Below are 14,109 nucleotides of genomic sequence, written 5' to 3' on the forward strand. Positions count from 1 at the left end.
TGGAACTGCTGCTCAGAAGTTCGCAGTCATCAGTCTGCTGACATTTGCACTCATCTTCCTTGACATTGCTACAACCTTGGACACTGTTCATAACTCCCTTCTTGAAAAGTGTCTTTACCATTGACTTAATTTTCTTCCTCCTGACTCCTTTTGTTTATATGGATGTGGATGTTCTGCAAGGCTGTGACCTCTCCATCTTCCCTGATCCATTTGCTATCCCTTGGTGGTCTCATCTGCTCATGGAACTTCAAGTGTCACCTCCTGTACCCCAGTGATGGCTGGCTCTTGTGTTATAGCCCTGATCTCTCTCTTATACTCTAGAACCCTGTTACAGCTGTCTGCTGTGTAGAGCCCTCATCTTGCATGTTCCTTTGACAGCTCACACTTGGCATGTCTAAAGTCAAACTTTGGTTTCCAGGAAGATGATGGTGAGTGCCAGAAGACTCTCTTAACAGACTGTGTTTTAGGCTCTTAGTCAATATGGTAGACTGAGGAATAAGCCTCTCCCTCCCAGTCTCCTGCTTCAAACACACAAACACAAATTCTGGATAAAATACAACCAAATAAAAAAACCAACAAGCAAAGCTAAATTAGAAGCCAAGAAAGGGATGTCACCATGTGTTAAAAATAAAGTGCTCTCTGAGTCAGAACAGTGAGCAGAGTTCAGAAAAACTGCTGTGTATAAGCCTTTGCAGCTGGGAGCTGGGGTTTTGTAATGCCTGCACAGAGAGGAGAGTCAGGCTGCACACACATGGGGTGCTGGAATTTAGCTGCCCATGGAAATCAGAGAGACATTAGGTATTGCTGCATCAAAAAGTCTCTGTCCAGCTTAGGAGGGCTCCAAGGGAGCATGAGTAGAAAAACTCATATATGAGAAATTGTCACCTAGGTCTGTACCTCATGCAGCGAAGGGATCTGAATACATATGACCTGCATTGGTGTGGGGACCTCAGACCAAGAAACAAGGGGTATGGAGATTGAGAGCATGGCCTCTTAAATCAGACACCTGGGTTGAGCCCTTGGCCTACTTCTTACAGTGAGGATTAAATGAGTAAATACATGAAAAAATGTTTAGAATGATGCCTGGCTCACAATGAGGATTTGGTAAGTGTTACCTATTGTTGTTGTTATTGTTGTTATTTTCAACTCTTCTTGACTATTCTTGAATGGATTTGCAGAGGCTGCCATCCTTGTAATGACAGGCCCCTTTATTTACGGCCTGAACTGTCATCCTCTTCAGCTGGTCTCATTGCTTCCGGTCTTGCTCTCTCTGGGCTACCTTCATACCACTACTGGAGTGATTGCTCCGAAACACAGCTTCAGGGTTCCCTGGTTAAAGATCATTTTTAGTGTTCTCCCTTAACCCCTCATCCACCCTGCTAGGATGGGGGCTCTGTGCCACCACTCCTCCAGAGCAGCATGGTGCTCAGATACAACCATTCTGATACCAGTCTTTCTTTTTGATCTGCCATTTGAGCATTCATTTCACCTTCAGTTTTATGATATTTTCTCATTCTTTGGATTTCCAACCCTGTATTTCAGTGTTGCCTCTGAGTGAAGGAAAAAGACTGAACTAGAATGAGAGAGAGAATTGGTCTGTCCTCATGAGTGTTTCTGAGACAAATTTGCATTGAGGATGTGGCACCTAATGAAAGCTGGTGGCTGCTGAGTGCCTTGCACAGTGCTGAGGACATAATAGAGACATTTCAACATTGGCAGCAAGCACTAAAAGATTTCATACCTACTTTCTGACCCTAAAAAACAAACCGTAAGCCTTTCAGCTGTGGCCAGTGGTGCATCTGCTACCAATAGCAACACAGCAACTCAGAGCCCCAAGTCATGTGTGCAAGAGATGGGAGAGTTGGCCTGAGGAATTTTCTGTTAAAACAGGGCCGTAATCAACTCATTCTTTCCCTTTTGATTAGTATTTACTGTTTATGCTTAGCAGTTTGTGATTGGCACCCTGTTTACAAGTTGAGCTGGAGTATCTGGAAAAGTAGAATAAGCAGTCAAAATGGTGTTCACATGTTTATGGCATCCAAATGGCCAAGTCAAAACCAAACATTGTCAAAAGGTGAGTTTCCATCTCTCCCATCTTTTCTAGTGTTATTCAAAGCAACACTTACCTCCATTTTAGCCAAACTGCTGTTTCCTTGAACATCCCTTGTGTGCCCCCCTCCAGGCCTGCACTCATGCCTTTTGTGGCCTTGGGACCTCTCCAGCCCCATCTGTGCTTGTTGAAATCCCTCTAGACTTGTTTTCAGGACTACATCTTCCTGCAGTTCCTTCTCTGGGTAATAGAGTTTGTTCTTCCCCTCGAGAGCCCTCTCCTATCTAGTGTTTCTGATCCTTCCTTGCTAAACCAGGTTAAATAAAGGAGATGTATGTTTGGTGCCTGACTCTCTGCTTACCACCAGTCCAGATCTGGACCCCTGAATGGGCCCTTGGCAAACTTATATTAAGGGACTGATCTCGACCTCCCACCTCTCTACTCTTGGGTCTTTGTGGGAGTATCTGCTGGGGTTGCCGTGGGTGGAGTTAAAAAGTAACAAAAGTAGAAATAGACGAGAAAATTATCACAGGATTGTGTATGTATGTGTATATGCATGTGATTGGATACATGTATATATATGTGTGTACATCTAACTGTTTAATGATTTTTTAAAAAGATAAAATTATGACTCACATAAATATAAGATGAATACTTGTCAAAGATTTTATTTAACTCATCGATTAATGAGAGAACCAGTAAGATATGACAACTGTATCAAAAGAGAACCTGGAGTACTGCACTTTTCTAATCAGGAAAGGAAGGCTAAAATCACTTTAAAAATTGGTGTGAAATTAATTAGTATTCCCAGGGTGATAATCAGTAGCGTTCTGTGAGGCATAATTTGCCTTTCTGTAGACAGGAATTATTTGTATTACTATATTTTGTTGTTGTTGTTGTTGTTGTTGAGATGGAGTCTTGCACTGTTGCCTGGGATGGGGTGCAGTGGTGCGATCTCAGCTCACTGCAACCTCCGCCTCCTGTGTTCAAGTGACTCTCCTGCCTCAGCCTTGAAAGTAGCTGGAATTATAGGCACCTGTCACCACTTTCAGCTAATTTTTTGTATTTTTAGTAGAGATGGGGTTTCGCTATGTTGGCCAGGCTAGTCTTCAACTCCTGACCTTGTGATCCACCTGCCTTGGCCTCCCAAAGTGTTGGGATTACAGGCGTGAGCCACTGCACCTGGCCATATTACTGTATCTTTTACAAATTAACTTCTGTTTGTACAAGGTTTAAAGTAGCTTTAAAGTTAGTCAAAGAAAAACATGCACAGCTAGCCAGGACACCACTAAATTTCAGCCACAGTTTTTCCTTGTGTTACATACAGTAGTCTCCATTACATCTAATATTTTATATTACGTATGTGACTTTGTAGGTTTTTATTTTTCAGAAATGGATATTTTGTATCCAAAGAAGTAAAAAACTATTTTAAAAATTCCAGATTCCATACTTAGTCTGCTGAATCCATTGGTCCATAGATTATCCACAGCCCTAAAAATTCTTTCTATATCAACTGGAATTGAAATCGAATTTTGAGCCAATTTTAATATATTTGGAGCAACAGGCTCTTTGCTAAAAAATATTTCCATGTATCAAGAAACATTATTCTCTTGAGGCAAGGGAGCAAAATACCAAAGTCCTCATAAAGAAAAGTTGGAGACATTTTTTTCTCCTCCATGGAGACAACCTCCAGATTTGAACTGCTTTACTAGAAAGGGGAGAGGTGGTTCATGATCAAATACAAGTGCCACATACAAGGTACTCAGAGCATAATGGGAAATTTCCAAAAGCCACCCGCTTCTTCAGATACTTCCCCAAGATTTGTGATCTTCCTGGCTTTTGACCTTGTGGTTTGTGAGTCCCATTTATCCATTGCACCATAAGAATGATTCACAATAAGCAGGGACTTTACTTTTACCTTGTAAATTTAGTTCATTTCGCATATGTGGTTATAGCTCCTTTCTCAGTCCTATGTTATATATTTTTGCTTTTTAATAGAAATTTTACCTATCTTATTGGTATTTTATAAAAATTAGCTTTGGGGTTTAGTTATCATTTCTATAGGTTTGATGTTTAGCTTTTTTTAGTTTGATGCTTTGTTTTTTAACATGCCAGTTTCTACTTTTAACCATTGATTTATTTCTCCAATTTTCCCACTATTTTCTTAGCTTATTGAGTTGAATATTTAGTTCATTTATATTAGTTCTTATTTAATAATAGAGTTTAAAGCCACAAATTTTCCTCCTAATGTGCTTTTGGCCTTATCACATAGTTTAATATATGGTATTCTAATTATGTATGGCTTGTAAATATTCCATTATCTTGGCTTTTGTTTGCTCTTTTGCCTAGTAATTATTGGAATATTCAGAATTTTCCAAGGAATTGGGTTTTTCAGTTATTGTTACTTTTCTCATTTCTCTTTTATACAGCACATATTCCAGCAGTGTTTCTTTCCTCTGTGCCAGGAATCATACCAGATGCAGGGAACAGTAAGGTGGATGCAGCCAGCACGGGTCACGCTCCTCATGGACTCCATAATTTGTTGAGGGAGACACAAATGTAATCATACAGTCAAGCACAGTCATAATCAATATTATGGAAGAAAATCTCAGGGTACCCCAAGACCTCTAAACTTTACTAGAAGTGAAGTTATAGTTAGTGAAATTTCCCTTACCCTTACTTCCTTATCTCTTTTCTTGAACATGAATGGTTTTAGTATCTATTTGACTCTGGGTAAGCAATTTACCTTCTTGTATGTAGTTCTGATGGTTTCTTCCTGAGGCTTCCCATAAACTCTAAAATCTACGGGACCCTCAGATTCATATGAGGTTTGCAGTTTATGGTTCTTATAATGAAAATGTAAAATGTGTGAGTAAATGCTGTTATTTTCTGAGTAAACAAGCCCTGTATTTAAAAAAACTAAACCTAAATTTTTTTTTAATCAACATTACATGCACATGAATTTTATAAATCACTAAGTACTGAAAGGTTTAGTGAAACAACTAACACTGGTCACTTCTCTCTCCATACCCCAGTTATTCCCTAGAGGCAACCACTTTCAGTTTAGTGGCTTCTTCTCATAGTTTCTGCCATGTATTTACCAATGTGCTTTGCTACAGTTTCTTGACCCATCTGCTTTAGACAGCATCTGGTGACTTCTTTGTGTGGTAGATGCTGGTTTAGTTTTCCTGAACCACCTTCCCTTGTTCCTCAAACACATTCATCATTACACTAAAATCACTTTTGTTGAATGACTATTTGGTGTTTTAATGATTAGGAATGAGTAAATATGCCTCACTATATAGTCAAGCAGTGAACTATAAATAGCATGTCCTTCCTTGAATATTTTGTCATTTCCCTGGATTGAGCGCTCGCGCTCGCTCGTTCTCTCTCTCTCTCTTCCCCTCCCTCTCTCCTTTCCTCTCTCCCTCTCCCGCCCTTCCTCCCTCTCTCCCTTTCTTCCTTTCTTCCTTCTTCCTCTTGCTTTTCTTCTGCTTTTCTGTCTTTTCTGTTTTTCTTTCACAGGATCTTTCTGTTGCCCAAGCTGGAAGGTGATAGCTCTTAGCTCACTGCAACCTTGAACCTCCTGGGCTCACGCAATCCTCTGGCCACAGCCTCCCGAATAGCTGGGACTACAAGTGTGCACCACCATGCCCAGCTAATTAACAAACATTTTTTTTAGAGATGGCATCTTGCTATTTTGCCCAGGCTAGTATCAAACTCCTGGTCTCCCAAAGTAGTGAAATTACAGGTGTTAGCTTACTATGCCTACCCATTTTTTCTGGAATTTCTAGTTGCCTTAAAAAAACCTTTTTTTCTTATCCTATCTACCAGATATCTAAGGAATCCTAACATTATTTTATGTTTATTTTTTATTGGATATAATAAATATGTCTATCTCTTCCCCTCCATGTGCCATTATGTCAGGTTTTCTATCAAGCCTTCTTTTTCTATGGAGACATCTCTTCCACGCTGATCCAATGTGGACCAGTTGTTCTTAAGGCCTGCTGTTCATTGGTCATCCCAGAATCTCCCTTTCCTACTCGTGGATTGGATCTACAATTTCCTGTTTCCCATCTCTTACTATTCTTGGCTTATTCCTTCATTTTTCTAGAGGAAATTCTCAGTTTTCAAATACATAATGGGAAATACATGTTTTGGGTTTTTTTAATATCTTCTAGTGACCTATGCACTATTCTTGAAAAATCTGATACTGTCCGAATCTCATTTGTAGGCACAAAAGGGAGCAGATGTGTAAAGTTAACCAGATTTAACCCTTCTGAATGTGTATATGACTGTGTGGGCCAAGTGGGGGATGAGGCATAGAAAATAGGCTGATCACCTCTGAGGTGCTGTCCATACAGGAACTTGACAGTCTGGGCAGGTAAGCTGGCATGGGAAGTCCCCTAACTGAGACCAGAGAACCAGTGGCCTGAACACTGGGAGCCAGCATGGCTCAGCCACAGTGTGTGTGAGGAGGACATCCAAATTTGTTTGATGGCTGGCATTACCAAAGAAGGGGTTCTAGGTTGCATTAATTTAAAAATGACCACCTGAATAAGGGAAGTGAGTGCCTGCTTAACAATGAAGCAGTTCTTTGGCCAGGCATGGTGGCTCATACCTGTAATCCCAACACTTTGGGAGGCCAAGGTGGACAGATCACCTGAGGTCAGGAGTTCGAGACAAGCCTGGCCAACATGGCAAAACCCCAGCCATACTGAAAATACAAAAATTAGGCTGGGTACAGTGGCTCATGCCTGTAATCCCAGCACTTTGGGAGGCTGAGGTGGGTGGATCACAAGGTCAAGAGATAAAGACCATCCTGGCCAACATGGTGAAACCTCATCTCTACTAAAAATACAAATGAAAAAAAATTAGCTGGGCGTGGTGGTGTGTGCCTGTAATCCCAGCTACTCAGGAGGCTGAGGCAGAAGAATCACTTGAACCAGGGAGTTGGAGATTGCAGTGAGCTGAGATGGCACTGCTGCACTCCAGGCTGGCGACAGAGCAAGCCTCCGTCTCAAACAAACAAAACACACACACACACACACACACACACACACACACACACACACACACACAAATTAGCTGGGTGTGGTGGCACATGCCTATAATCCTAGCTACTTGGGAGGCTGAGGCAGGATAATCTCTTGAACCCAGGAGTCAGGGTTGCAGTGAGTGAGATTGCACCACTCCACTCCAGCCTGGGCAATAGAGTACGACTCCGTTTCCACGAAAACAAAACAAATTACAATGGAGCTGTTTTCAAGTAGATACCTGGTTCTGGTCCGAGTATATATTGTTCATTTGGCAAATTTCTCATCCGTAAGTGTTCATTTCAAATACTGCCTCTTTATATAGCTTTCCTTGACACTTCCTTTTCCCACAATTCATTTGTAATAATAATTATTTTAGAAACAGGGTCTCACTCTGTCACCCAGGCTGGAGTACAGTGGTACAATCAAGACTCACCGTAGCCTCCATCTCCTGGGCTTAAGCAGTCTTCCTGCCTCAGAGCTTATTTATTATTTGTCTGGGTTATCGGTCTCTGTTTACTTACCGCATTGCTATACTATATCTCTCTCCTCTGTTCAGTCAAGTTCCCCAAAGATATTTGGAAAAGTTACTTAATACTTGTGATTATGAACTAGAAATGGAGGTAAAAGTCCTTGCTCCATTTTTACCACTGGGCTTTGTGAAGATTAGATGAGTTATATATTACAGTGTTTTACAAACAGCAAGTGGCAGATGGTGTTTTCCCCTGTCCATTTTAGCAAACCAGTTAAGCAGCCATTGTCCTGATCATCTGTGTAGCATCCCCACACTGATATGTCCTGAATTCCCTAGTGAGAAAAGTTCACTATTATTCTTCAACTTCTTCAGCACCAGAACCTTCCTTTCGGCTTATTCTTATCAAAGTTCGTAAGCTATCACTGCTTCTGTGCAAGTGGGCTGTCTCATGGCTGCATCCTCTGTGGCCCCAGAGGCTGAAGATGAAGGAACCAGGTAGGGCCAGCCCAAAGCAGCCTAGGGCTCTCTAATGCATCAGACCTGGCCTGAGTTTGGAATTTGCAGACCCAGGTCTCAGGAACTGCACTTTGAAGCTTACGAACTTCGGTAAGGAGAGGCTTCCCCAGGTGCTGGGCAGTCATTGTCCCACTCCTCTCCATTGCATGATGGGGCTTTTGAACACTGGCCTACATCAATCTGATGGACATGGTAGGTCTCTCGTTCTAGTCCTTGTACAGACCATTGAGGTCTGAACACCTTGGCCAAGGGCACTCCAACCCTGGAGCTTCTGTTTATTCCCCTTCTTGGACTTAGCCATTGACCTCCAATCCCAGAAGCACTGGGCCCTGGCAGCTAGACTCAGGGGTGCTGCCAGCATCAGCCTCATGCTGTGCCTCAGCCACCCCTCCCCCAACTCCTCCTTTTAAACCTGATCTTTCTGCCTAGACTCCTTTCCTTAAAGCTGTTGTGTTTAGTTAGCCCCGTTGCCATTTTCTGGCACTAAGCCTTGACTTGGGAATTTCAGGCTGACCACAGCCTGAGTCCTTACCATAAAGTCTTGAAAACCAGGAGTTCTGATTTCTGTTACTTTCTTTTGAGAAGGGTCCAGATGCACACTGAGCCACTGTTTCCCTGGTGACCAGCTTTACATACCAGAGATCGTAGTCACAATGGATCTTGCTTCTCTAACCTCTGACTCTGGATACCTGCTCATCCTGTATTAACTTAACTAAGCTGCCCCTTCGATGACTGCATATGGAAAAGAAGATTGTCTTCTTTTGATTAAAATTACTATACCCAGTGTAAATATGACACAGTTGGGCTGTGGGGGATGTGGAGGATATAGCCTGGATTTGAGTGATGGCTTGGCTGTGTGTACGACATGGACTTGTTAATTGTGTGCAACTTACTGGGGTTTTTAGCCATGGAGATGGTGAGGAAAGAGGAAACAGCTGTGGATGCAGGGAAAGAGACCTGGTGTAGCTGTGAAATAACTCTTCAGGTGACTCTGAGCAGTTCGCTTTTCTACCTCAGTACCTTGCTGTTGGAGGCTCTTTGCACCCACAAGGTTTCTGTCATGTGGGGGATTCTGACATCATATAGAACAGTGGGCTAGGTAGCTTTGGGGGTTAGCCTCCAAGTGTGAGATTCTGTGAAAATGACAAGATTGAACCTTTCCACCTCTGTGATGCAGGGCAGGCAAACCCCAAAATTGGTGCTTAGCCCTGGAGGGTACTTGGCTTTGCCCAGAAGAAGATTCAAGGGCGAGCTGGTTGGGTTAGACAACAGCTTTTATTGAAGTGGCAGTGTACAGCAGCAGCAGCAGCAGAGATTTTGCTCCTTGTGGCGTGGGGCTTACCCCATAGGCATTGTGCCTAGAGTAGCAGCTCAGAGGCAGTTCATATTTATATGTGTTTTTAATTACATGCAAATAAAGGTACAGATTATGCAGAAATTTCTAGAAAAAGGGCGATAACTTTCAAGTCATTGTCATGGAAAGGGGTGGTAATACCCAGGTGTTACTATGGCAATGGCAGACTGACATGGCACACTGGTGGGCGTGTCTTATGGAACGCTGCTTCCATAAGAAGCAGCTTTTTCCCTGCTTTAGCTATTCCTCAAATTGGTCCAGTATCTAAGCTCCACCTCTGGAGTCGAGTCCTGCCTCCTACCTCATATGCATGAAACAGCCTTTTAAAATCCTTAGTTCTGCCCAGGATTTGGCACGCCATAGATGTGCCAGTTAGGATGCTTCCTTTTAGTCTTCCAGTTATCCACTCTGTTTAGCTGCTTCTGGTTTATTTATTTTCCTATATTTTCTTCTCATTCTAGCTTTTGAATCGAAAAGATAAGACTACCTTTGAGAAATTGGACTACCTGATGTCGAAAGAAGATAATTACAAGCGGACACGAGAATATATCCGAAGCCTGAAGATGGTTCCAAGTATTCCCTATCTAGGTAGGAGTTTGAATTGGCTTATTATTTTTTAAGAAAACTCCTCTGTGCCAAATAAGTTGTTTTTACAGTTTCTACTTGAGAAATTTCCAGGAAGCGACATGGGCCATAGATAAAGAGGCAATTGGTTGGGTACTTGGGTTGGAACAAGCTGTTGATACTTCCCAAGGATGGAAACCTGGATGAGGGTGATAACACAAGGGATGTTCTGCTTTTTATATAAAAGAACTGTGATCCCCCAGCTTCCCCAGGCTGCAGCCCAGATGGGTCACAGTGACAGTGATAAGACTCTTACTGTTTCCTCCACATCCTCCTGAACTAGGGGATGTCAGGCACAAACCGTCTGTTCTGGTTCAGTGGGCATTATTAGTATATTTCATATTTGGACAAATGCAATTATAGTAATGCTTATTAATTTTTCTGGTTAGCAAATAATGCATGTTAATTGCAAGGAATTAGGAAGAGAAAAAAGTTAATATCATTTGTTATCTCACCTAAAGATACTTGCTTCATATCTTACTCATTTGGGCATATATAAAATATATATGTTTCCTCTATCCTAAAAATTGTGTCTTTATCTTAAAAATGTTGCCTACTTTTCGATACTATGACTCAGTCCCGTCAGATGGATTTGTCAGACTGGAATCTGCTCTCCAATATTGACCATTTAAGGCAGCAGTCCTCAACCTTTTTGGCACCAGGGACCAGTTTCCTGGAAGACAGTTTTTCTGAAGATGGAGGGTGGGTTGGGAAGAATGGTTTCAGGATGAAACTGTTCCAGATAATTATTCTGATAAGACACACACAACCTAGATCCATCACATGTGCAGTTCCCAGTAGGGTTCGCGGTTCTATGAGAATGTAATGCTGCCACTGATCTGATGGGGTAGAGCTCAGGCAGTAATGCTTGCTAATCTGTCATTCCCCTCTTTCTGTGTGGCCCAGTTCCTAACAGCGAGTTGGGAACCCCTGGTTTAAGGTGTTTCTACATTTTTTGCTATTAAAATGTCTCAATGAATATCCTTATTGCAAAAACTTTCTAGATGTAGTTATGGTTATTACCTTGTGATAAATTCCTAGGACTGTGCGTGGCTTCAAAACATATGCAAAAACGTGTGCCTTTTCACGTGTATTTCCAAAATGCACTCTAGAGATGTTGTGTCAATTTTTATTTTCATCAGAAGGGGATGAAATTGCCTGTTTCTCCCACATTACGAATACTATGCTTTTTCATGGTTTTTTTTCCTTTCTTTCTTTCTTTTTTGTCTTTGCCAATTTGATAGGTGAAAAATACTTCCTGTAGTTTGGATGTCAGGGTTTTGCTAATTTTATGAAAAAGATCTTTTGATCGTTTATGGTCTAAAATAATTTTAATAACAAGAGAAACCAAAATTATATAGAAGTGACTCCGGATATTTACAGGGGATCTCATGTAATTTTTTAGAGTTACATTTTTGACAACTTTAAAATTTTCTTTCATTAACATTCTTTATTTTGAGTTTCTAATTCTTTTAATTAAAAATTAATTAGAATTTTTAATTCTTTTAAAGCCAACTTGGAAAATTTGTTCTTTAGTGGAAAATTTGTTGTTTAATAGAAAATTGTCCATTTGATCCCAATTTTCAATATTATTAACATAGAGTTTTTTCCTTATTTAATTTTTTATGATATAGTATTCTCTTATAAATTTGAACATATCTGTGTATATATATACACACACACTAAATACTAAAGCAAATATAGCCATATATATATTTGCTATGCAAGTATATAAATAAAGCCACATATACATATGTTGCTATATTTGCTTTAGTATTTCTAATAGTTTGTATTTTTTGTTTTCTTTCTTTTTTAAAATTTACCTCCTTGTCAGAGATTTGTCTGTTGGTCTTTCCAAATATTAAATTTTGGATTTGTTTTCAGTCACACTGTCTTTCTGCTTTTTAGTTTACTATATTTTATCAATCAAGGGATGTGCATTTTCTTTTCACATTTTAACAGTTCTGAAATTGGGATACATCTTGCAATTAATAATAAAGCATTGTGACATCGTTTAGTTGATAGCAGTTTTTCTTAGTGATACATTAAAAAAAGACACACCTGATAATAGGTGACATCTTAAACATGATGAAATGTGGACTTTCCATGTTTATCTTTTATAATTTATTTCTCCTATTTTCCTTAAGTTGTTTTGCCATTTCTGTTAACTACTAGAATTGAATTATTGGTTCATTTGTGTATATGTTATTTTTTACTTTCTTATAGAAAACAGTTAAGGCTATAAATTTTCCTCTAATTGCTGCTTTTGTTGCATCCTACATGTTTTGGTGTGTAATGGTCTCAGTGATATTCTTTAGATACTCTATAGTTTTAATTTTTCTTTTTTGCAAATATTTAAGAGAGTGGTTTTTTAATTTTCAAGGGCTTAGGCTTTTGTTTTTATTTTTAAAACAGTTTCTAGACATATAACTAATACATAATCCATTTAAAGTGTACAATTCACTGGTTTTTAGTAACATTCACAGTTGTGTAAACCATCACCACAATCACTTTTACAGCATTTTTTTATCACTCCATAAAGAAGTCCCATGCCCACTAACAGTCATTATCATTTCCTCATCCTACTGGGAAATGATAATGACTGCTAATGGGTGTGGGGCTTCTTTATGGAGTGATAAAGGCAGCCTTAGGCAACTATTAATCTACTTTATGTCTTCACAGGTTTTCCTATTCTAGAAATTTCTTCTAAATGGAATCATAAAATATGGTGTCTTTATGACTGGCTTCTTTCTCATAGCATCATGTTTTCAAGGTTCTTCCATTTTAGAGCATGATCAGTACTTCATTCCTTCTTATTGCCAAATAATATTCCATTACACAGATGCACCACATTTTATTTATCCATCTGTTTTTTTAGACAGGGTCTGGCTGTTTTGCCTAGGCTGAGGTGCAGTAACATGATCTTGGCTCACTACAGCCTTGAACTCCTAGGTTCAAGCAATCCTCCAGCCTCAGTCCCCCAAGTAGCTGGGATTACAGGTACACACCAACATGTCCAGCTCATTTTTTTTTATTTTTTGTAGAGATGAGGTTTTGTCATGTTGCCTAGGCTTGTCTCAAACCCCTGAGCTCTAGCAATCTGCTTGCCTTGGCCTCCCAATATTCATTTATTGGATAAACATTTGAATTGTGTCCATTCTTTGACCATTATAAATAATGCTTCTATGAATGGCTTAGGTTTTTAAAAACATTGTCGTCTCTAATTTTTGAGATTTGTTTTATGGCTTAATATAAGATTGGTTTTTATAATGTTTCATGATGCATGTTGGAAAAGAAGGTGTAATGTCTCAAATTAATCTTATAATTTCATTGTAATGTTCAAATTATGAAATTTTGACAACTTGGTCTATCCAGGAAGAAATATATGTTACAGTTCCCTTGTATTTCTCGTAGTTTCTGCTTTACATATTTAGTATATAGAAGTTAATAACAGTTGTAGATTCATTGAGAAGTACTCCATACAAAGCTATCTTGGTTCCATTTGTTACTTGCTTTTACTTCTATTGTCTGATATTAATTGTGTGACATCTATTTTATTTTTCATTTGCATTTTTTTGTTAAGTGAAGACATTATTTGTATTGATACATAATTGACATGTTTTTAGGGACACGTGGTATTTTGTTACATGCATAGAATGTATATTAATCAAGTCAGGGTATTTGGGGGGGTATCCAGCTCCTTGAGTATTTATCATTTCTGTGTGTCAGGAACATTTCAAGTCATCTCTTTTAGCTACTTCAAAATACACAATATATTGTTAACCATAATCGCCCTACTCTGCTGTCGAACATTGGAACTTTTTAGTTTTTTGAGCAGTCTCTATACTGTTTTCCATAGTGGCTGTACTAACACACATGCCCACCAGCAGTGTGTAGTTCCCTTTTCTCCACATCCTCGCCAGCATGTACTTTTTGTCTTTTTAATAATAACCATTGTGGCCAGGCAAGATGATATTTCATTGTGGTTTTGATTCATTTGTGTTTCTTTTATAAATTTTTGACTATAGTTTAGATTTTACTATTTTATTTTTTT

The 14,109-nt window shown here is 39.6% G+C and overlaps 1 protein-coding gene across 50 annotated transcripts in view; it reads left to right on the top strand.

The window, feature by feature from the left end:
* Positions 1–14,109, top strand: part of RALGPS1 (Ral GEF with PH domain and SH3 binding motif 1) — a 332,381-nt gene that overhangs the window by 160,309 nt on the left and 157,963 nt on the right. For all 50 annotated transcript variants that reach the window (XM_054243919.2, XM_054243946.2, XM_078327741.1 and 47 more), the window contains one exon: positions 9,893–10,019. In XM_054243919.2, coding sequence (XP_054099894.1) covers positions 9,893–10,019 — 127 coding nt within the window. The remainder of the gene's footprint in view (positions 1–9,892; positions 10,020–14,109) is intronic.

Source organism: Callithrix jacchus, chromosome 1 (assembly GCF_049354715.1).
Source record: "Callithrix jacchus isolate 240 chromosome 1, calJac240_pri, whole genome shotgun sequence".
Lineage (NCBI taxonomy): Eukaryota > Metazoa > Chordata > Mammalia > Primates > Cebidae > Callithrix > Callithrix jacchus.